The following is a 25,800-nucleotide window of genomic DNA, read 5'->3' on the forward strand; positions in this document are numbered from 1 at the left end:
CCGCTACTTTGTATGCAGATTCGATGTAAAAGATCAGATTCTGGACAACATCGACTTCATCACGAGTATAGACGATATTCAGCCCTACAAATAAGAAGTTGTGAAATTCTTGTCTGATTTTATGGAACTCAAAAATTAATTGGTTTAATTGGATTTAATGTAGAATTCTGAAATTGTTGTTACTAGCACCACCGGTGGCAAACAAGTGTACTGCAGTTTGCAACATCGCTTTTTTCAGAATCTGAAAGAGCTTTATTGCCAGTTATGTACGGTGGCGAGAGAGCTTAACGCGCTGCAATTTAAGAAAGCACATGCAGTTACAAAAAACACTAACAAATAAAGACACAAACAAGTGTAAGTGTAAGAAACGCGCAGCAGACACAAACAGCTAAAGAAACGCACGCGCTGCAAATTGGTCACAACACTTGCAAATATCCACATGACACAACGGAAATGTTCCTAGGGGACCCAAAAACATGGTGGACCCTGCTGAGATATGGATGTGTTTTTATGTCGTATAATCAAGATATAAAAAAAAAACGAAAAACAACTCACCTTTCAAAGACCACCATTCACTTCACTGAGCAAAAGTCACGGCATAATAGCTCATCCATATCTCTGCAGGGTTGTCATGTTTTTGGGTGCCCTAAAAAACATTTCCGTTGTGTTAAGTGGATATTTGCAAGTGTTACCAATTCGCAGCGCATTTCTTCTGTTGTTTGTGTTGTGACCAATTTGCAACACGTGTGTGCGTTTAAGCTTTCTCGGCCACTGTAGGTATGTTCACACATATGAGGAATTTGTTTTCCTGACAGAGCTTCTACAGTGCAACAGAATTACAGAAACAGGACAAAAAGAGAGAGAGAGAGAGGGGGGGGGGGGGGGGGTTTGGTTTGGTTCTCCAGACATGCTGCCACTCAGTCCTCAGCCAGCTGAGAGATCCGACGATGTCCTGGGAGCCCTATGGAGGAATCTAACTACCCGTCCGTCTTGTATCCAGGTGTCCCTGATTACCTCACTCACGCCACCTGCCTCGTACGCCCTCATGTCTCTCCGCCCCACCTCACTCGCCACAACAACGTTATATGTACAGCTGTTGCAACAGCTCTTTTGTAAGGTTGAACTTCCTCAGCTGATGAAGGACGAATGGCCTTTGTCGAGTTTTTTTGACAATGGAGTCAATGTGAGTGTCCCACTTCAGGTCCTGAGAGATGGTGGTGCCCAGGAACCTGCTGCCACAATGCTGTCCATGATACTCAGTGGGAAGAGCAGAAGAGCAGGGGGTTTCTCCAATGTTTTGAGTGTGTTCAGCTCCAGGTTGCTGTGACTGCACCAGACAGCCAGCTCCTTAACCTCCTGTCTGTAAGCAGACTCGTCACCATCCTGAATGAGGCCAATAAATCTGGTCTCGTCTGCAAACTTCAGGAGCTTGACAGAGGGGTCCTTTGAAGTGTAGCCATGTACAGGTGTTTTTAGGCATATTATATAAGTCTCAATAAATTTTAAAAACTTTTCAACATCAAAACTTATTGAACTTTTATGGAACTAATATAGTTTTTATGAACAACAGCAGAACTGATATTTTTTACAAAGTAATTGTATAATTTTTAAAGTACTTTTATAGATAAATAATTAGATTATTTTAATTATAATTTGACAACTTGATTGTTTCATATACCAGCAACATTTCAACCATTATTCAGTTGTAAATGTTTGGTTATAGTTTAATAAAAAATAAATTAATGAACTATCTTTCTCTTGCGTGTTGTTTTGTTCTGTGAGTTGGTTCAATTGCTTCATGTTTGGAGCTTCAGAACTTCTGTCAAGGGAACATGGTGAGCATCAATGCTCCTGATGTTTCTTTTGTGTGAGACTATAAGCTTTATAGATTGTCAAGGCCACACAAGAAGGACAAAGGAGGTTTAATCTTAAAGGTTATTTATTCGAGCGCAGCAACAACAGCTGAGAATGAAATAGGTGAGTGGTGAAGCAGAGAGTGATCTGACATACCGTTCAAAACGGTAAGTTCAGTTCTTTCAATAAACACCAACACACTGTTTGTCACTTCCCTTTAGCAGGTTGGTTTGCATCCACAGGATAAAGGGGACATCCATGGAAGAGCACGGGAGAAATGAGGACAGCCATTGAGGAGCACCATCTGACTTTGATTCCAGCTGGTGAGTGACTGGATGAGGTGAGACTTTATAGTGTGCTGGTGATTGTGGGTACAGGTGCAGGCTGTTAGTACTCTGGTGATGGTTCACGTGTGTGGTGACTGGTGATTGGCTGTGGTGACTGGGACTGCAGGAACGAGTCGAGGGTGTGACATAGATGTTAGGCCTACACATGCACAGAACCATTAATGCCCTAAAGCAAAAGATATTAAATATTAAAAGTATCATGTGACTTCTTTAAATTTGACAGATTCTGACCTGAAGCTGTCATTTGGCCCAGGAAGAGCAGAAAGATGGAGGTAGCGTCCACCTGTAGATGACCCCATTCCTGATCACCGACTACAGTGGCACACGTTCCTGTATGGTACTTGGCATGAAGGCAGTCTTTGGTGCTTTTGCTGTACTTGAACTTTTCCACCTTATCAAGCTGAAATCATATTTCCAGCAAGGCTTTATTTACACACTACATGCTTTAGATTTACCACCCAAACCTTACGTGACTGGTCAGAATTTGCATTCTGAGCTATTATAAGAGGCCGCCTGACAGTTCTCATATTCTCTGGATTTATGATTTAGAGTTATGTGTTTGGGTTGAAGTGCAATAGTTGTTTTATTCTGTAAACTACGTTTATCCAAATTTTGTTCCTCAAATTTTGTGCCATTTTTACAACCCAGGCTCATTCTGAAAACGTACCACTATATACATTTCTGGAGAGCACCAAATATGTCCCAGGAAGCAAATGTTTTTGCAATTTTTGTTTTCGCGAATCCACCAGAGGTCACTGTGTGCACTTTTTGAGATTTCAAACTATTCTCTTTGAGATTTCAAACGATTCTCTTTGAGATTTCAAACGATTCTAGTGCCATTCGTGCTTGCTCTTCTCGAATAAATCCTGCAGAGGCCACTGTCGACTGACTGACTGATCGATCGACTGACCCACCCTACTCCTTCCCTAAACCCAACCAATAGTGTTTTAAAAAGCACCGATTGACCTGCCCACCTACTTCCCTAATCCCGACTGACAGTTTTAAAAAGCAATCCAGAAAAAGAAAAGCCCTCGCCTGATTTTTGCCACGTTTTCAGATTTTACTACATTCTCACCCTGTTATTCACTTGTTAATTTTATTTCTTGGTTTCTGTATTACCCATTTTTGGAACCATTCTTCGCCAGACTCAAACCCCGTCATATTGGTCAGCTCCACTCTGTGTCTCAAGTCCACTGATGTATATGTCAAGCTACTGGACAAACTGGTAACAGCGGGAAAGACAAGATGCAGCCATATGTACTTCTGGCATTTCCAGAAATTTATGTAGGGCTACGTTTTAGAATGAGCCCATTTTTTAAGGGATGTTGTTGTATAGAGACAGAACGCATTTAGGTGTTGCCTGTCGCCGATTACATTTCATTCCAGCAGGTGTAACAGTAGGTTCTGTAATATTACATGCTGCGCCCTGCTTTTGTGTGTTTCAATGCTCATTTTTGAGGGGATCGACAGCTTATAAAAGATCTGGATTCTTGTTTTTTCATTGTTTACTGTTCAAATGATCAATTATCAGTTTTTAGACATTGTTTTGATTTTTGTTATTTCAGAAATGACAGTGAGGCAGCTTCCTCAATACAAAGTCAATAGAGTAATTTGAATTGTCCCCCCTGGACATGGCCTTCAGTTTATGATGCATTGCATAAGTATATTGAGTTTTTGTGCCTGCCCTGTGTATATATTAGGATGTCCATGGGGGTTTCTTTGAGTATTTAGGATGCAGGTGCACTGTTTTTGAATTTGCACTTTTGAACTTTGCACTGAGGAAGGGCTTTTGGCTCAAAAACATTTCACACTTTCACTTTGTTTTGCACTGTTGCACCTTTTGTGGCCTCTGCTGTCACATCAATAAAGATTTATGAGTTGCCTGCATGACGCCATCTCGTAACTACACACAATGTGACAAGATTCCATCAACAAGCAATTTGGCTGTATCCACCAAATGTGACACACAGAATTTAAATAGCCCACCAGCCATTCATATAGATATCAACCACTGCACTACAAATGAAGTGGTAAGAGTTATAATCTAATTGTCATGGTTTGTGGTGGAGAAAAGGAGCGAGGATTCAAATGCAGGAAAAATGGGTATTCATTATTAGTACAATAAAATAAACGGTAAAAAATAAACTACCCCAAGGGGTAAAACATTAATAAAACAAATAAACAATCAAAACAAACTAGCCTGGGCAGGTTACCAAGGATCAGGGCTGGAGGACAGGACAAGGCAGGAAACGATGACAAACTGGCACAGGACAGCAGACATGAGGAGAATATGAGCAGAAATAATTAACAAGACAATAGATGGAAGAGCACATGACACACAAACAACACAAGCCATGTGCTCACATAAAACAGGACTAGAACACGCAGCCAATGAGATAACTCATCAACCGTGTGTTCATGTGACAACACTAAAGCACACGGTGCATGTAAACATGCACCACGCGCTAAACACAACACCAACAGAGGACTATGATACATGTATTTCATATGTGTATTTTAAATACAAAATAGTATTTTATCATTTGTATTTGATAGGGTTTATGAAAATGGCTTAATATTTTGTATCAAAATGTTTTAGTGTCTTATTTTTTGTATTTTTAAAATACTGTAAAATACTTTGTAAGATGTCTACATTGGTGCTTTCTCAGTTATTTGCCAAGGCTTGAGATAAGACTAGAAAATTGAAGAATACTCAAAAAGTTGGTCAATGCTTGGAGTCTGGATGGAAATTATGCATCACATATAAAGAAAGTAAGTGAGACAGTTAGTATAGGTTTTTGGGAGCAAGTCAAAATAAGACAGAAAAATATAACAAACAACATAAAAAAAGTCCTACAGTGGCGAAACCTACAACACTTCATTGGCTGTTTCAAATGCCAGTAGCTGCTCTGCAGGTGCTCTTTATAGTTAATTACAAGCAATGACATGGTTAATCAGTATGAGACACAAGTATTGAATAATACTCCTGTCTACAGACTGGTCAAAAACATCCAACTCAGATTTAATTTTTTTGAAAAATCATCACCTTAGTATTATAAGGTTCTATATCTGACATATCAAAATTGAGTTATTCACATACTCTTATTAAAAGACAACTTATTTACATTATGTGATGTTTTTTTTTATAAGTTGTTTACACTTTAAGACTTTTTATTTAAAAACAAAAATGGTTTATCTGCAAAGCTGAACTCTAGCTTGGCTCTGTAATGTTCTTTATGTGAGCCAATTAGCATTTCAAATACACGCACGAGGACTAATCAGGATCAGTTTTCCTTGACATTTCACTGGACTGCTCCGTTGAGAGAAAGAAAGACTCGACTAAATAATGCTGCACCACATAAAACTGAGCTGAAACCTTAAACTGAAAAAGTGTGTAAATGTGATGATTTAGAAGCGTTTTTTGACATTGAGCTGTAAAATTTTACACTGTTGAAAAAGAAGTTTTTAGACATTGTTTTGATTTTTGTTATTTCAGAAATGACAGTGAGGCAGCTTCCTCAATACAAAGTCAATAGAGTAATTTGAATTGTCCCCCCTGGACATGGCCTTCAGTTTATGATGCATTGCATAAGTATATTGAGTTTTTGTGCCTGCCCTGTGTATATATTAGGATGTCCATGGGGGTTTCTTTGAGTATTTAGGATGCAGGTGCACTGTTTTTGAATTTGCACTTTTGAACTTTGCACTGAGGAAGGGCTTTTTGCTCAAAAACATTTCACACTTTCACTTTGTTTTGCACTGTTGCACCTTTTGTGGCCTCTGCTGTCACATCAATAAAGATTTATGAGTTGCCTGCATGACGCCATCTCGTAACTACACACAATGTGACAAGATTCCATCAACAAGCAATTTGGCTGTATCCACCAAATGTGACACACAGAATTAAATAGCCCACCAGCCATTCATATAGATATCAACCACTGCACTACAAATGAAGTGGTAAGAGTTATAATCTAATTGTCATGGTTTGTGGTGGAGAAAAGGAGCGAGGATTCAAATGCAGGAAAAATGGGTATTCATTATTAGTACAATAAAATAAACGGTAAAAAATAAACTACCCCAAGGGGTAAAACATTAATAAAACAAATAAACAATCAAAACAAACTAGCCTGGGCAGGTTACCAAGGATCAGGGCTGGAGGACAGGACAAGGCAGGAAACGATGACAAACTGGCACAGGACAGCAGACATGAGGAGAATATGAGCAGAAATAATTAACAAGACAATAGATGGAAGAGCACATGACACACAAACAACACAAGCCATGTGCTCACATAAAACAGGACTAGAACACGCAGCCAATGAGATAACTCATCAACCGTGTGTTCATGTGACAACACTAAAGCACACGGTGCATGTAAACATGCACCACGCGCTAAACACAACACCAACAGAGGACTGAACGCGAGACATGAGTAAACATGAATGAAAACACTCACCGTGCACTCACATACACAGCGTGTAGGTTTTACCCCAGCGGCAATCGAAACCAACTAGACTGAGACGCTGGGAATGAAACATCACACTGCAGACTGACGAACACGAACACCAGGACGAGAGTGCGCAAACACAAACACACCTAGACCTCACGCGCCCGCATCAAGCAGGAACACACACGGCCCAAGGGCACTCACAAATGGCACTCATACAGAGACACACACAATGACAGAAAAGCAGTGCTCGACCAGAAAAAACTCGAGTCGAGCACAACACACAAGACATGACAGGACTATTGTCTGGACTCTGCTACTAATACAAGAACTAACAAGACCAGAGTGGCAGAACCCTGACACTAATTATTCATCATTCATTTTCCTTCGGCTTAGTCCCTTATTTATTAAGAGACGCCACAGTGGAATGAACTGCCAACTATTTCACCATATATTTTACAAGGATGCCCTTCCAGCCGCAACTCAGTACTGGGAAACATTCTTACATTCTCACATTTACACACACTACTATTCAATTTACCTAGACCGCTTGTCTTTGGACTGTCTTTGGACAAAAGATCTATATGTCATTAAATTGTAAATACATTGTAGTTACATCCAAGATAATATTTATAAATTTAAATATTTCTTTGTATATTGCATGTACAGTATTTGGTTATTTGTAGTTGTATAGGTAAATATACACAGTACGCCAGAAATTACAAACTTAATCATTATGTACTATGTAATTACTATGTACATTGTAATTACATTCCTATTAGGTTGTAATTAAATCCAAGAAAATATTTATAAATTTGAATGTTTCTTTGTATAATTCATGTACTGTATTTGTGTATTTACAAGTAAATATATGCAGTACATATGTAGTTACAAACTTTATTTTGGATGTAATTACATTGTCATTACATTATAATTACTTTGTAATAACATTGTCATTACAATGCTATAACATTGTAATTACATTGGTATTACATTGTTATAACAATGTATTTACAGTGTTTAATTACAATGTTATATGTTAAAACAATGTATAACAATGTAATTACAGTGTTTAATTTACACGGTTATAACATTATAACATTGTAATTACATTGGTATAGCATTGTAATTACATCTCTGACAATATTTTAAGTGTGTTTTTGTATCTTTTATGTACAGTATTTGTGTGTTATAGTTCTTTACATAGACACAGTACACATGTAATATGTAATAACAAACTTCTATCTTGGACGTAATTACTATGTTGTTACATTGTAATTACTCTGTGTATATATTGTAATTACACTGTAGTTACATCCAAGACAATATATTTAAATGTAATTGTGTTGTTCTATATTTCTTGTACAGTATTTGTAAATTATAATTATATACATAAATATACACAGTACACATGTAGGAGACTGTGGGGGGAACACGCAAACATGGGGAGAACATGCAAACTCCCCACAGAAATGCCACCTGGCCCAGCCGGGACTCAAACCAGCAACCTTCTTGCTGTGAGGCAACAGTTCTAACCGCTAACCTCTGAGTCACCATGCTCCTCTAATTAATACATGTTTAACCTATTTAACTCGATTAAAAGTACATAGACTGAGTGACTGATGTTGTTGGTTTGGACTGAGTCACGGTGCTGACTTTCATTTTCAAAGCATTTGCTAGTTATATTATTTTCAAGGTCTGAGAGGAATCATCTGCTGCTTTCAGTAAGGCAATAAATGCCACGTAAACTGGTGTTCAAAATCATTTCATTGGTAGCATCGCAACAAACACTGGTCCTAGAGCAACATCGCCTCCCTGGCCAAAGGGGTCGCAGCTGGGAGGGATGGGCAGTATTTATGATACATGTATTTCATATGTGTATTTTAAATACAAAATAGTATTTTATCATTTGTATTTGATAGGGTTTATGAAAATGGCTTAATATTTTGTATCAAAATGTTTTAGTGTCTTATTTTTTGTATTTTTAAAATACTGTAAAATACTTTGTAAGATGTCTACATTGGTGCTTTCTCAGTTATTTGCCAAGGCTTGAGATAAGACTAGAAAATTGAAGAATACTGAAAAAGTTGGTCAATGCTTGGAGTCTGGATGGAAATTATGCATCACATATAAAGAAAGTAAGTGAGACAGTTAGTATAGGTTTTTGGGAGCAAGTCAAAATAAGACAGAAAAATATAACAAACAACATAAAAAAAGTCCTACAGTGGCGAAACCTACAACACTTCATTGGCTGTTTCAAATGCCAGTAGCTGCTCTGCAGGTGCTCTTTATAGTTAATTACAAGCAATGACATGGTTAATCAGTATGAGACACAAGTATTGAATAATACTCCTGTCTACAGACTGGTCAAAAACATCCAACTCAGATTTAATTTTTTTGAAAAATCATCACCTTAGTATTATAAGGTTCTATATCTGACATATCAAAATTGAGTTATTCACATACTCTTATTAAAAGACAACTTATTTACATTATGTGATGTTTTTTTTTATAAGTTGTTTACACTTTAAGACTTTTTATTTAAAAACAAAAATGGTTTATCTGCAAAGCTGAACTCTAGCTTGGCTCTGTAACGTTCTTTCTATGAGCCAATTAGCATTTCAAATACACGCACGAGGACTAATCAGGATCAGTTTTCCTTGACATTTCACTGGACTGCTCCGTTGAGAGAAAGAAAGACTCGACTAAATAATGCTGCACCACATAAAACTGAGCTGAAACCTTAAACTGAAAAAGTGTGTAAATGTGATGATTTAGAAGCGTTTTTTGACATTGAGCTGTAAAATTTTACACTGTTGAAAAAGAAACAGTTATTTAAAAAATGTAATATATTAAATGTGAAATATTTTTTACTTGTGTTTATATAAACAGTGAAATCTTTTCCAGTGTTCATTAAACTCATTTGCTCATTGTCTGTTTTCTTTTAAAGTCTTTAAATTTGCCTCGAATGGCAAATGCTTAAATTAAATCATGTGGCATATAATTCAATAAATATAATTCAATAAATAATACAAAGTATATGATTCATATTAATGAGGTAAAATTAACATCTGCACTGGACAAAATATTTAGCACAGCCTTATATGCTTAATTTGAGCAAGAAAAATATTAATCCTAAGACATTTAACTTTCTCAAACATCAACATATTGTTACAATACCATTTTAGTTTTTTGTATTTTATTTAATAAATAAGCAGACTGGTTGTTTTTCTCGAAAAGTAATGCTGCAATTAATTATCTGCCAGATATAATTTCAATATGACATTTTAGAATTAGAAGGTTCTGTCTGCATTTGCCCTGTTTATTTTACCTCAATTTGCAAATGTAAGTGAGTTTTAATCATTTACATTTAGACTACATTTAGTGTCTCTATGATGTTAACGTATGAAAGAGAAATGTTACACACATATTGTTTGCTCTATAGCATGCAAATCTTTGAAACTCAATAAGTCAAAATTATTTAGTACGCAGATAGAACATTATAACTCCAAGGTGACGATATGTAATTACAAACTTTTATTTTGGATGTAATGACATTGCGATTACATTATAATTACTATGTAATAACATTGTAATTACATTGTTGTTACATTGTTAAAACATTGCAATTACATATATGACAATATTGTTCTTTTATCTAATTATGTTGTTACATTGTAATTACATTGGATTTGGGGTTGTTGGGGGAGACGGCAGGCCAGAATCACAGTGGCAGGCCAGATACATTGCAATTACATCCCAGTTAATATTCAACAATGTTTTTTTTTATTTTTTATATTGTATCATGTACAGTGTACATTATGTATTATGTACAGTGTGTATTTATAGTTTAAACTTAAATGTTAAATGTACACAGTACACATGAATGTAATTTACAGTTACAGACTTTTATCTTGTCAGCAATTACTGTGTCATTACATTGTAATTACACTGTTGTTACATCCAAGCCAATATATAAATGTAAACGAGATTTTCTATATTTCATGTACAGTATTTGTAAATTATAGTTATTTTCATAAATTTACACAGTACACATGTAAAATGTTATTACAAACTTTTATCTTTGATGTAATTACTATGTTGTTACATTGCATTCACTTTGTCATTAAACTGTAATTACATTGTAGTTACACCCAAGATAATATTTATAAATTTCTTTGTATATTGCATGTACAGTATTTGGATATTTGTAGTTGCATACGTCACTATACACAGTACACCATTAATTACAAACTTAATTACTTATGTCATCCCATTGTAATTACATTCCTATTACATTGTAATCCAAGAAAATATTTACAAACTTAAATTTTTCTTTGTATATTTCATGTACAATATTTGTGTATTTACACTTAAGTATACGCAGTACATATGTAATTACAAACTTTTATTTTGGATGTACTTACATTGTCATTAAATTATAATTACTATGTAATAACATTGTAACTACATTGTTATAACATTGTAATTACATCTATGATCATATTGTAAATGTGTTTTTTGTATATTTCATGTACAGTATTTTTGTGTTATAGTTATATACATAAATATACACAGTACACATGTAATATGTAATTACAAACTTTTTTCTTGTAAAAAATGTAAATATTTCTTTGTATATTGCATGTACAGTATTTGGTTATTTATAGTTGTATATGTAAATATACACACTACACATGTAATTACAAACTTTTATCTTGTGTGCAATGACTGTGGGGTTACGTTGTAATTGTAACCCCACTGGCATTACATTGTAATTACATTCAAGATGGAAACGTTTTTTTTTTTTTGTTTATTTCCAGTTAAGTATTTGTGTATTTATGTGCAAATATACACAGTACATATGTAATTACAAACTTTGATTTTGGATGTAATGACATTGTATTACATTGTTATAACATTGTAATCACATCAGCCATGTAATATGTAATTACAAACTTTTATCTTGTGTGCAATTTCTCTGCCGTTAAATTGTAATTACAGTGCAGTTACATTCAAGACATTATTTATAAATGTAAATATGTCTTTATATATTGCATGTACAGTATTTGGTTATTTGTAGTTTTATACGTAATTAAACACGGTCCACATGTAACTACAAACTTAATTACTATGTCATTACATTGTAATTACATTCCTATAACATTGTAATTACATCCAAGATAATATTTATAAATGTAAATGTTTCTTTGTACATTTTATGTACAGTATTTGTGCATTTACAAGTAAATATATGCAGTACATATGTAATTATGAACTTTTAATTTGGATGTAATTACAATGCCAATACATTATAATTACTTTGTAACAACATTGTAAATTACATTGTATAACATTGTAATTACATCCATGATAATATTGTTGTGTTTTTGTATATTTCGTGTACAATATTTGCGGGTTATAGTTATTTACATAATCACAGTACACGTAACATGTAATTACAAACTTTTATCATGTATGTAATTACTATGTCGTTACATTGTGATTATATTGTAATTACATCCAAGATTTACAAACGTGTTTGTATATTTCATGTACAGTGTGTATTTATAGTTATATACTTAAATATGCAGAGTACACATGTATGTAATATGTAATTACAAAGTTTTATCTTGATTTCTAAACATGTTTGTACGTGTGTGCGCAATTACTGTAGTTGCATTGTAATTACATTGTAAATATATTGTAGTTACATCCAAGATAATATTTATAACCATAAACGTTTCATTTCATGTAATATATTTGTGTATTTATAGTTTTTTACGTAAAAATACACAATACACATGTAGTGTAATTGCAAACGTTTATCTTGTATGTAATTACTGTGTTGTTAGATTGTAATTACGCTGTAGTTACATCCAAGACAATATATTTAAATATAAACATGTTTTTCTATATTTCATATACAGTATTTGTAAATTATATTTACATTTATAAATATACACAGTACACATGTAATATGTAATTACAAACTTGTATCTTGGATGTAATTACTATTATATTCTATTGTAATCTATTGTAATTACATTGTAGTTACATCCAGCATAATATTTGTAATTGTAAATATTTCTTTGTATATTTCATGTACAGCACGGGGTCTCAAACTCAATTTACATGGGGGCTGCTGGAGGTCTGGGTGAGGCTGGGCCACATCAGGTTTTCCACAAGACATTAATAACAATAATAATTATTAATTTCAATTTTTTTTATTTTTATACATTTATTTGTGTAAAATGTCCCACTGGGCAGCAACTTAAATAACTTTTTTGAAGTGTTGTAAATGAAGCGTGCTGGGACGAATGTTCTTGCTCTCATATGAGGCAGCCAGTCAGGCATGGAAGAAAGCACTCTATGTCAATGCTGCTGTAACTTTCACAAATGTTTCTCTGCCTGCGTCAAGTCCAGGCGGTGTCCCGCCCCTGAGAGCCTTATACCCCACTGTGATTGGTAGGTTCGTTCAGCTCCGCACACTGTAAAGTGCTATTCATATCATACTCGCGGGCCGCACTGACATAAATCTTTTAAATTAAGGCGGGAGCCACAAATTATTGTGTCGCAGGCCGCATTTGGCACACGGGCCACGATATTTGAGACCACTGATGTACAGTATGTGGTTATTTGTAGTTGTATTTGTATTTGTAAATATACACAGTACACATGTAGTTACAAACTTTTATCTTGTGTGTAATTACTGTGTCGTTACATTGTAATTACATCCAAGATAATATTTACAAACAAATGTTTCTTTGTATATTTCAAGTACAGTATTTGTGTATTTATATGCAAATATACACAGTACATATGTAATTACAAACTTAGATTTTGGATGTACTGACATTGTAATTACATTGTTATAACATTGTAATTACATCTGGGATCTAATTACAAACTTTTATCGTGTGTGTAATTACTGAGTCATTACTATGTAATTACTATGTCATTACATTGTAGTTACACCCGAGATAATATTTAGAAATGTAAATGTTTCTTTGTATAGTGCATGTACAGTATTTGGTTGTTTATAGTTGAATACATAAATATACACAGTACACATGTAATTACAAATTTAGTTACTATGTCATTACATTATAATTAAAATGTAATAACATTGCAATTACATTGTTAAAACATTGTATTTACTATATCATTACATAATAATTACTATGTAACAACATTGTAATTACATTGTTATAACATTGTAGTTACATCTATGACAGTTTTGTAAATGTATTTTGTGTATTTCATGTAGAGTACAGTATGTTTTGTGCGGTGTATTGAAGAGTACAATTGCAAAAGTTTTGAAATATAAGACTTTTAATAGATGGTGGCAATTTTCACAATCAAGAGATGTAGTATAATATTCCAACTCATTCTCTGCACTGAATGATTTTTACAGTGATTAAAGGGATCATCTCCAACAATACTTTCTGTATGAAATTTGTACAAAATCTATACTAAAATCAAAGAGAAACACAAGTTACATTTTTATGTTTAGCAGAAGTGAATCAGTTGACAGAAGCTGACTTAAACTTGCTCAAAGAAACGATGTTGCTGTAAAAGCAGTTTACTTCACGCCAGTTTAGTTGTGAAGGGATTGATCCAATATGCCCATTGATAGAAGGTTTACGAAGAAATGTCATGCTCCTTTGTAAAAGTATTTTGTAGCATTTTCAAAATACAAAAATACATTATTTTATTTTATACATTTGTGGCTGCTGTATTTTGCTGTTTATTTTGATACACTTAAAATTGAAGTATTTGGTAATTTATTTTAAAATACATTTCAGTGTATTTTTGCCCATCCCTGGCCCATATATAAATATATATATAAATTATATGTAAATTTCTCCAGTCACCACTTTAAGTCTGATTTGGATATGTCAAAAACTGTGCTATCAAGATTTAACATCGAATACATAATCTGTATCTGACGTGATAAATTTTATGGTGTTGTTTTGATCATTTACACAGATTACACATTATTTAAACACCACTCACACACTCTCCCATTGCTAAGTCTTGCTAGTGGTGCAACAATTCTAAGTCCTTTCCTTGATTTTGCCCTTGTGTTTTGATTCTTTGCCACCTGCCTTGAAATTTTTGACTGTTTACACTCTTAGATTCACTCTATTGGTTTTCGAGCCCTGCCTGCCCGACTATTCTCCTAATGAAACTGCATTTGGAATCAACACCTGTCGTCATGTCTCTCATCCATTTGCAGTTTCTAAAATAGAAATTTGCATGTTGCTGTTGCAGATGGTTAGGACAAAAACTAGATTTTTACTCCTGTTGATTTCTTTCAAATTCAAAATTCAAATGTTGCCTTTTTTTGCAATAAATAACAAAAGGATGTTAACTTTTCACACATGTTCAAGTCCATTTTTTGTAAGCACAATACCAATATTTGAACTTTGAAATGATTAAGAAATCATTTTTAGTTAACCAAAACATTGCAATTCAGGGCTGCATTTCCCAAACAGCGACTTAACTTACGGCTGAACTTTCATAGTATGATGCATCGTTTGGGGAAAGAACAATGTAGTGACGAGTGTTTCCCAAAACCCGTAGTTTCTCTGTTGCAGATCTGTTGTTTAAACCACGTTAGTTATAATAAATAAAAAAAACGCCCATAATGATGCTCTAAATGGGGTGTTAACAACTTCTTTAGAGAAAATACCCAGAATTTTTTTTTTTAAATGTGCACTCGTTTTACATATTAATTGAAATATATGTAAATGATACATATAGGACCTAAATATGCTTCCTTTAACAAATATTATTGAGAATATTCCATATAAAATCACTTTGCTAACACATATTCTATATGTAAATCATATAAATTGTTAATGTTTGTAGGCGTAAATTACAGTAGGCTATTTATTAAGAAATGAAAAAAAAAATCCGGTGACACTTTATAATAACTACACACTATGAATCATTTATTAAGCATGAGCAAATAGTGAATTCATTATCTGTTAAGCATTAACTCTACATTAATAAACGTTAGTAAGCAGTGTATAACTGCAGCTACAAATGCTCTATTCTTGACATACAACCACATTTATAATGTGCTTAATACTTGTACTTTCCTACTTTGTTAATGATTTATTTTTCATTGCTAAATTAAGTATTGCATTATTAACAAATTTAAGAATAGTTATTTAAGAATAGTTGGTGTTTTTTTTAAGATCATTTACAATGAGTTAGCAAATGATTAATAAACTATTAAAATTAACATTTATAAATCTTATTATTCAGGTATATACTAATAGTTAATTTGTATGTTAATAAATGCTTTATTAACTCAATTTCATCCAGTTTTATGACCTAATCTAAAGTGAGGACTATTTATGCTTTTTAAATCCCTTATAAATGACAATTAAAGGCTCAGTTATATTCCAAACAGGAAAAAACGAACATAAACGACATTATTCAGTCCTATTATACAAATGGTTTGTTAATAATGCAATACTTAATTTAGTAATGAAAAGTAAATCATTAACAAAGTATGAAAGTACAATTATTAAGCACATTATGAATGTGGTTGTAAGTCAAGAACACAGCATTTGTAGCTGCAGTTATAAATTGCTTACTAACATTTATTAATGTAGAGTTAATGCTTAACAGATAGGGAATTCACTAGATGCTAATGCTTAATAAATGATTCATAGTGTATAGTTATTATAAAGTGTTATCAAAATCCTAATTAACAACAATAATAATAATAATAACAATAATAATAATAATAATAATAATAATAATAATAATAATAATAATTATTATTATTATTTTTATTATTATTATTTTTTATATTATTATTATCATTATTATTATTTTATTATTATTATTATTATTATTATTATTATTATTATTATTATTATTATTATTATTATTATTATTATTATTATTATTATTTTATTAATATTAGGTACACTATTGTTTATTTATTTTTTATTTTAGTTTTTTGAAAAGTCTACTTTTACAATTTGACACATTCTAACCACTGCAGAAATGCTCTAACCAACAGGCCCATGTCACATACAGTACAGATACTTCTTAATAAATAACTTATAAATTAAAAGCATTAACGTTTGCTACACATTTACAAGCTTTGTAGACGTAACGTAAATTCCGCTTTTAAATAATAGGTCACCTATAGCTTTCATCATGAGCCACGGCTGCGTTCAAAATGGCATAAATGTTTTCAAAGCGCAATTGTCAATATGAAGATCATTAAAACTGAACTGAAAAAATACATTGAAAGCAAATTAAACCTAAGAGAGATGACTTTAATGCTTTTTTATAATTCCAAGTTTAAATGTTGGAACATTCAAAAGGAATAAGGCATAATGGAGAATAGAAACCAGGAACTATGCATCTAACTACAGCTCCAGAGGTGTAGTTGCAAGCGTACAAGTTTGCGATGCAGTTTGCAAATGTTCGTTGAAACAATGGATTTGTGAAATGCCAAGTCAACGAACTATCTTCGTAACGACGGAACTTTCGCCCTTAGCTATTGATGTTTTTCAGAAACGCACCCCTGACCGATTATCATTTTGTTTGTAATTTGCTTCTAAATGTCAATATTTTTATTTGATGTTTGGAATAAATGTGTTCAGACTCTTAACATTTTACTCAAACATACACCTCATAAATCCAGTAATCAGAGAAACAAAACTGTCAAGTGGCCTACTATTTTTTTCCACAGCTGTATAATTGAACAAGACGAGTTGTTTATTCATACCTGTCTGATCATGCACTGCAGTAATCCTCGCATGAGCTTGACCACACTCTAAAGAACGAGGAGAGACGAGAGAACAGGAGAGAGAAAGAGAGAAATGAGCCTTGACCGTGACCTTCTCCTCTCCATCTGCTGCAACCATGAAAGAAACATGAGCCAAATGATGTGCCCTCTGGCATTTTACATGCTCTCCCAGACACAAATACTAATGAGCAGAAAATATTCAATGTCTGGGACGCTGTCAGACACGATCTCCGATGCCCTGCGACAAAATCATGGTGTTTTTGTTTATGTCTCTCAGCTCACTATGCATGCGCGGACCGACCTGCTCCAGTTCATAGGCTTTGGCTTTGTCTTCATCTCTGTCTGCATTCTTCCTGTAGGCCAAACTCAGAGCCCAGACTGACAAGATGCAGTACACATTGTCTCGAACCCAGGCGTGAGGTAACTTCTCATCTCCCGGGAGTAAACCTGTCACCGGATCCTGAATAAATGTCATGAGAAACCATATATGTCAATATCTTGAGGATCTATCATGCTTATAAGCAAAATGTTATAGTTTAAGGTGGACAATACAATACTAAACGTACTCTGCAAATTATGCTTTTATTACTTTTTATTACTAGTTTCTGGGTTCTATCATACACCCGGCGCAATAAGGCGCAAGATATCTTTAGCGCGATCTTTAGCGCGATCTTTAGCGCAATCTTTAGCGCGATTTGTTGCTATTTTCAGACCAGTGCAACCCTAATTTTCACATTTTGCACCACATTGTTTAAAGGGCACCTATGGTAAAAAATCTACTTTTCAAGCTGTTTGGACAGCCATATGTGCATGTATGGTGTATAGACTGTCATATTGTGGTGATATAAGCACACCCAGTGCTTTTTTTTTCAATTTAACAACATAAAAAACGGTGGACCAATTGGAGCTGTTTTCAAATCGACTGCTACCTGACGTAGGAGAGCGGTCCCCCCGCCCACCAATATTGATTGACAGGCGCGTCATCATATCCTCAGTTTGTTAATTCACGTCCGCCATTTTCAGCGTGAGTCGAAGCAATATCACTAAAGGAACACCCTTGCTCTATTTTTAGATGCAGGGCTTATTGGGCTCAACACAAGAGCAATATTCTCCACATTATCGCTCTAATCGGAATTATTGGTTGTACCTTTAGGTAGGTTTGCAAACATGTGTACTTCTCATTGAGTCTACCTTATACTTCAGCTCTTTACAATTCTCGCGATCCCAGAAGCTCCCTGTGATCTTAACTAGCATGCGTTTTAGAATTCTAAACATAGGTTTCTATCAGGGTACACTCAAGTCGACGGCTGGGCGCCGCGGACCGCTGCAGAAACCTATGTTTAGAATTCAAAAATGCGTGGCGCGACGATTCGGGACACTTCATGTATCTGCCACGCTACAGAGAGTGTCTGGTGTGCCGTGTCGCGGCTTCGAACGGCGCATCCGGTGCCTTAGTCAAAGTTAATTCCAATGTGCGTGGTTATTAGTTTCTGTGTACAAGCTCGGCACTTGAAACTAGCACACAGTTGGCTGTAAAACTGTACAAAGACACAAATGATTTTGTACTCTCTGCTTGGTCTGTGTCAGAGTCGTACATGTACGACTGAATGGTGATCCTCTCTCTCCTCCGTCTGTCTGTCAGACTGTTGCAAACGCAGAGCGGGTGAGCTCATGGCCCCGCCCCCTTGTTACGTTGGCGGGAAGCCGAAACTAATTTACATGTGAAGCAACACACCCATAAATCAGTGAACTGTGGACACGCCCCCAACATGACACTTTTTAACACATGATAATAAAAAAATCTGAATTGTGTTTTAAACTGAACCTAAACTGGCACACTCAGAAGAACCATAATATTAATATTAAATCATAAAAAAGAGGTAAACTATGTTCCTTTTAAATAGCAAATATATTTGCGTCACTTTGTGGACTTATGGGTGTTTCGGTCTAAAAAGGAGGTGTGTTAAGGCGCTATTGACCAAGTAAAAGTTGATTCAGCGCAGATGCCTATGCAAGTCTTTAGGATTAAAATGTTACAAATTATTATTTTCTACATAAATCATCTGTCACTAGACTCGCACATCAAGAGCAGGGGCGGATTGATGTGGACCATTTTTAAATGTGGGTCGGTCAGTTTTTTTTTTTTTCATTATATGTATTGTTTTTACGTACAGACAGCTTTTATCTCCTGCAATTTGTGAATATTATGCTGCTGCTGCTGCTGATGATGATAATAGTAGTAATAATAATAATAATAATAATAATAATAATAATAACAATAATAATAATAGCAAATGTTAAGCATTTGGCCCAATCGGCAACGGCCGGCTGGTTTCGAGAGGGGCCGTTATTGCGGATGTAATAATAATCTGGCAACAATGTCAAACAGTAAGTGCAACACAAGCTAATTGTCAGAGGTGGACCGTGTCTGTGTGTGTGTCATACACATTCACAGGTTACTCCTATCATAAGTAATAGCAGACAAATGGTATATACAGACAGCACATGGACTCTACAAAAATTCACCGATTATTTTTTATTTAGTTTTTACTGTATGTATAAATTTGTTATAAACAGGTTGTTTTTTGTTCCAGTCACATACATTAAATGTTTAAATATCTACAGTATTACATTTGGTACTGCTTATATTATTTCACCATCTGTACACCAATATAAGTAGTAAATGTGCGTGTCTGTGGGTGGGGCTGTGTCGGTGTGGTAATGTGGGCTGGTGTGGCTAAAGTGCCAGGGCTGAATTTTTGTCCCAGTCCGCCCCTGATCAAAAGCATCAATAAATCTGCTTTTCATCACCTAAGGAATATTGCAATTTTTTTATACCTAATGCTGAAAGGCTCATTCATGCATTTGTCACTTCCAGGATTGACCATTGTAATGCACTCTTTGTTAGTTTACCTGCTAAATTAATCAAACAGCTGCAGTATATTCAAAACTCAGCAGCACGCAGTCTGCTGATACTCCCACCCTTCAACAGCCACCCTGTAGATTAAAATCAATGGGGAAGAGAGCCTTCTCTGTTGCTGCACCCAGGTTATGGAAAGCTCTCCCCTGTTCTATAAGAGATGCTTCCACACTACATAGTTTTAGAAAGATGCTAAAAACTCATCTTTTTAAGACTGCATTTTCAGATTCTTGATTATTCTGTGTTTATATTGTAGAACTTTTTATGTATACTCGTATTATATTGCATGCTTGATTTCTCTGTTGTAGCGCTTTGGGTTTTAGAAAAGTGCATTATAAATACATTTATTATTATTATTATTATTATTATTATTATTATTATTATTATTATTATTATCACTATTATTATTATTATTATTATTATTATTATTATTATTATTATTATTATTATTATCATTATTATTATTATTATTATTATTATTATTATTATCATCATCATCATCATTATTATTATTATTATTATTATTATTATTATTATCATTATTATTATTATTATTATTATTATTATTATTATTATTATTATTATTATTATTATTATTATCATTATTATTATTATTATTATTATTATTATTATTATTATTATTATTATTATTATTATTATGAAATATAAAAAACAATGTTTTTATGCCTTCTTCATGCCGGGGGGCTTTTTTCAGTTTATTCATGACCATTTGCATTTGCATAATGTTATTTTTATTAGCAGTATTATTTATTATATGCATATTTATATTTGTTTTAATAAAAACAAGTTTAGATTTGTCCACCTGATGGGTTTTGGAGACGTCTGCATCACCATATGGGGCACAAGAATAGGACGTGTGTTTGGATATAACTCCAAAGTTTGACCAAACTTCGTTATTATTGTTCTTTTATTCATTTGCTGGAAATTAAACCTGTATTTGTAAATAGTTTTGAAACAAATCTTTGCACTTAAAAAACGAAATTAAATATGTAGGCTAAAAGATTACTTCAGTGGAGTGCGTACAACCCTTTCCTTATCCACAAAAGTATAGAAGTAAAGTAAAGAGCAAAAGTGAAGAGAAAGTAAAGAGGCTGAATGGAGGAGGCTTGTTCTTTATCCTCGCGCTGCAGATGGTCTGTTTAACTGTTTTCTCGCTAGTGAAGCATTCAGTTTTTCTACAAAGTTCACCATTTAAATAGCAAATGCGCCATGGTGCACCACAACTGACTCTTAAAGGGAATGAGAGATGAGACTCTGATTGGTTTATTGCATATGATGCTCAAAACACACCCATAACATATTAAGAGAATAAGCACAACCCTGTTAGACCATGCACAAGGGCGCAGAGCGTATTTTTCCATCCTTAAAATAGCAAATGTGGATTAGGACACGTCCTTAATGCTGTTGCGCCATGTGCTTTAAACGTTGAACCTAGATAGTTAAAATAGAGCCCTACACCTTGTTTCTAGTGCAAATATCTAAAAATGATTAAATCAGGAAACATTTTCTAGACAAGCAAATATTTTTTGTTTTAGGAAAAAGCTCACTTAATGTTGGCATATTATTCCTTAAAACAAGACAGAATTTTTTGCTTGTCTAGAAAAATTGATTTAAGAATTTTTTTTATATTTGTGCTAGAAACATAAAAAAAAACTCTTAATCATTTACTAACACATTCTTAATGATGTTAAAAAAACAACCAACTATGCTTAAATAACTGGTTTGCAAATAATGCAAATCATTAACAAAGTAGGAAAGTACAAGTTTTAAGCACATTATAAATGTGTTTGTAAGTCAAGAACAGACCATTTGTATCGGCAGTTATAAACTGCTTACTAACGTTTATTAATGTAGAGTTAATGCTTAACAAATACTGAATTAACAATTTGCTAATGCTTAATAAATGTTTCATAGTGTGTAGTTATTATAAAGTGTTACCCAAATATGTACATTTTGAAAAGGTACTGCCCCAGTGACAGCTCTTGTACCTTTATTTCTGAGAGTGCACTACAATGACAAGATACTTTGTACCTTAACAGTGTCAAATGTGTTCCTTCAAGAACTATTAAAAGGCATTTAGCTCTATCCAAAATGTGATGATTTATTTTCAGTAAATATAAAACATCAAACACATTTTAAACAATGTTTTTAAAAATGTTTCTTTTTGTGTAAATGCACCTTTTCCATTTACAATAAAGAATAAAAAATACTTTAACATAAATCAAAAGATCTGTTTTTTGCTAAACCTTTCACAACACTTTTCACAAAAATGTTACAGAAACACATTCTTCTTATGCAAAAGTATTGTAATGAGATATGTACAGCGTTTGATTTGTTTTACAATAGTAAAATGTCTGCATGAACACTTTGCACATGCAGGACTTTTGCCAGCTCACGTGCGTAATGGAAAGCGAACGCCAAAAAGTGCGGATATCAATAATGAAAATGTATTTATCAGAAAATGCTTACTAAATGTTTATGAAAAATGTCTTAAATGTTTAGTTTACAACCTATAGTTTTGTTTTATTCATTGTTTTGTATTATAAAACTTAATAATTATTGTTTATGAGTTTCTTTAAACATATGCTTTTAAATGATGATTCATGTTTTAATATGGAAATTATTCATAAATCACTTTGCCTTCCCAGTAATATTTATTTGCATAGATATTGTAATAAAGAAGGAGTTGTCCAACACTTATGTAACATAAAAGGTACAAAACAGTTTCATAAGAGGTCTTTTCTGAACCATATAAGGTACAACTTTTACAAAGGTACAAAACTGTCCCTCAAGGTACATTATTTGTACCACCGTGCACCTTTTTTTCTGAGATTGTACAGACAATTTAGCTTATTCAATTCACCTATAGCGCATGTCTTGGTATTGTATTGGAAAAACCACGCCAACACAGGGAGAACATGTAAACTCTACACAGAAATGCCAACTGACTCAGTCGGGGCTCAAACCAGCAATCTTCTTGCTGTGAGGAGATTGTGCTGCCCACTGCGCCACCGTGATGCCCCCATATAGAGAAACTGTTTACTATAAAAGCTTTGTCAGTATTCAACCATACACTTTAACCATATTCCATTTCACATGTAAAAATACTATATCAATTTATAGTCAATTCTACAGTGTATTTGAACCATACTATAGTGAAGTACTCTGATCTGTTGTGGTAATTCTACAACATAATATGAACAAATGCCTAAATAGTGTAGATTTTCTAACTATAAGTATTTTACAAACAACTACATCACCACAGATTACATCAGTAAAAAAACTGAAGTATACTACTATTATTATACTACTACTACTATTATTATTACTACTACTACTGAACTAGTATTCTAGTTTTTATTATACTAAATACTGTAGTTTAATTTAGCCTATCGTTTAGGCCAGTGTTTCCCAACCCTGTTCCTGGAGGCACACCAACAGTACATATTTTGGATGTCCCCCTTTTCTGACCCATTAACTTCAGGTGTTGGAGTCTCTTCTGATGTTATGATAAGTTGATTCAGGTGTGTTTGATTAGGGAGAGGTTGAAAATGTGTACTGTTGGTGTGCCTTCAGGAACAGGGTTGGGAAACACTGGTTTAGGCTATCAGATCACCGTTGTAAATGTATTCTTCACTGTATTCTGTAGCATTAATAACAAAGATTTGTAAATAATATAATAAATGCAACATACTGTAATTTACAATAGCCTTTATTTAATAGCCTTTATTTACAATAAAATACTTTAGTATATTAACTTAAAGCTCTGCCAACTTTAAATGTACACAATTGCAGTGCAGCTTCATTGTGTGTAAAATCTAGCTTATTATTATTATTATTATTACTAATTATTAAAGATAACTAATTGTAACTAATTACAAATATATTTAAATACAAAAAAATGCACAAACATTTAATGTAATTTATTATTATTTACTATTAGCACTCATCTAAGAACAAACTTTATCAGACAAAACACTTATAAACAAATTTAGCTTTGCTGTCAGAGGAAAATTTACATTTACATTAAATAATATTATATTTTATTATTATTTTATTTATTTATTTATTTATTTAAACCATTTTAAGCATACCTTTTCACCAGAGTTGTTACTCTGCATTTTCAATAGATGTCAGCAAGGCAAACAGGCTAGTGTGTGCGTGTGTTTGTGTAAAGGAGCAACACAACACAAGCGGCATATAGCTGAATGTGGGGTGTTTCTGCTCACCTGCTGACAGAGGATCGTCTGTTGTAAAGTTCTGGCATAGTTGTCGAGTTTGACTCCAGAATTACTGCGACTTCTCATTGTGCTTCTGAGTGCAGTTCAGCTCCAGAGTCTCACCAGCGGTGCGTCTTTACTGCTGGCGGATCAAGTATCAAGTGTCCAGTACATGTGAAGTGGGCAAATGTCAAAGCCTTGAGGACGAGTTGTCCCGCTGTATCTGTTACGTTATTAGTTAAGGCGCACTCGGGCATTAGCTGTTTACATCCATGATTGCAATTAATTAGTTGCTAAGGAATAATTGATGACAGACTGAAATAACTGAAATCATTCAGCGTAGTGATATGAAATTGTAATGAGGTCAAAACCTTCAGTAATTTCCCTGTTCTTAAGGCTTCCATAAAAGAGACTAAGAAAAAAAAATACAGGTATATAAAAATTTTAATAATCTTTAAGCATTTTTTGTCAATTTCCATTAAAATCAGGTTAAAACAGCTGTATTTCAAGACGATATACCAACAAGAAATTAAAAATAAAATAATACAAGTTATAGATTTTTACTAGACGTTCATTCTGAAGTTTACAAACTTGAATACAACCCACTGTACATAATGGAGAGACATAAAACAAAACAAAAAATCATAATTTACTCATGCTTTATTTATTTATGAGTTTCATTTTTTCTATTGAACACAAAAGAAGATATTTTGAAGAAAGCTGCACCTGTAACCATCTGCAGTATTTGTTTTTGTTCTATGGAAATCAATGATTATATGTTTTCAGCTCTTCTTTTGTGCTCAACAGCAAAAAAAGGAACTCATAGAAGTTTGTAACCACTTAAGTAAGAATAAACAGTACATTTTCAGTTTTGGGTAAAATGTATAATTATAATGGAGAGACATATTTAACATCTAAGCCTACTTTCCATCACAATGGAAAGACATACTGTTTTAGAAAAAATCTAATTTAAAAACAATAGTTGTTTTTTTTTACTTTTATTAAAATCCTATCCCTTTTTTATTTAAAAAAAATCTCTTTTTTCAATACTATCTATGAAATATTGGCCAACATGCCAATAAATGTGATTAAACAATTTGAAATATTGCTTACTTCTGTGGCATATGCTTCTCTTTAGTGAGTATTTCTCAAATTACAGCTGTTGGTTGGTTGGTTGGTTGATTGGTTGAATAAAAAAAGTC

General features: G+C 33.5%; 1 protein-coding gene across 1 annotated transcript in view; it reads right to left on the reverse strand.

Moving 5' to 3' along the window:
* Positions 1-24,745, reverse strand: part of phka1b (phosphorylase kinase, alpha 1b (muscle)) — a 54,913-nt gene extending 30,168 nt beyond the window's left edge. Inside the window, exons 1-5 of the mRNA XM_056445960.1 lie at positions 24,608-24,745; positions 17,739-17,897; positions 17,417-17,464; positions 2,433-2,601; positions 2-84 (exon numbers count right to left, since the gene is read on the reverse strand). Of these exons, the coding sequence (XP_056301935.1) occupies positions 2-84; positions 2,433-2,601; positions 17,417-17,464; positions 17,739-17,897; positions 24,608-24,685 (537 nt within the window). The 5' untranslated portion in view covers positions 24,686-24,745. The remainder of the gene's footprint in view (position 1; positions 85-2,432; positions 2,602-17,416; positions 17,465-17,738; positions 17,898-24,607) is intronic.
* Positions 24,746-25,800: the final 1,055 nt, after the last annotated feature.

Source organism: Danio aesculapii, chromosome 21 (genome assembly GCF_903798145.1).
Source record: "Danio aesculapii chromosome 21, fDanAes4.1, whole genome shotgun sequence".
In the NCBI taxonomy this organism is placed as follows: Eukaryota; Metazoa; Chordata; class Actinopteri; order Cypriniformes; family Danionidae; genus Danio; species Danio aesculapii.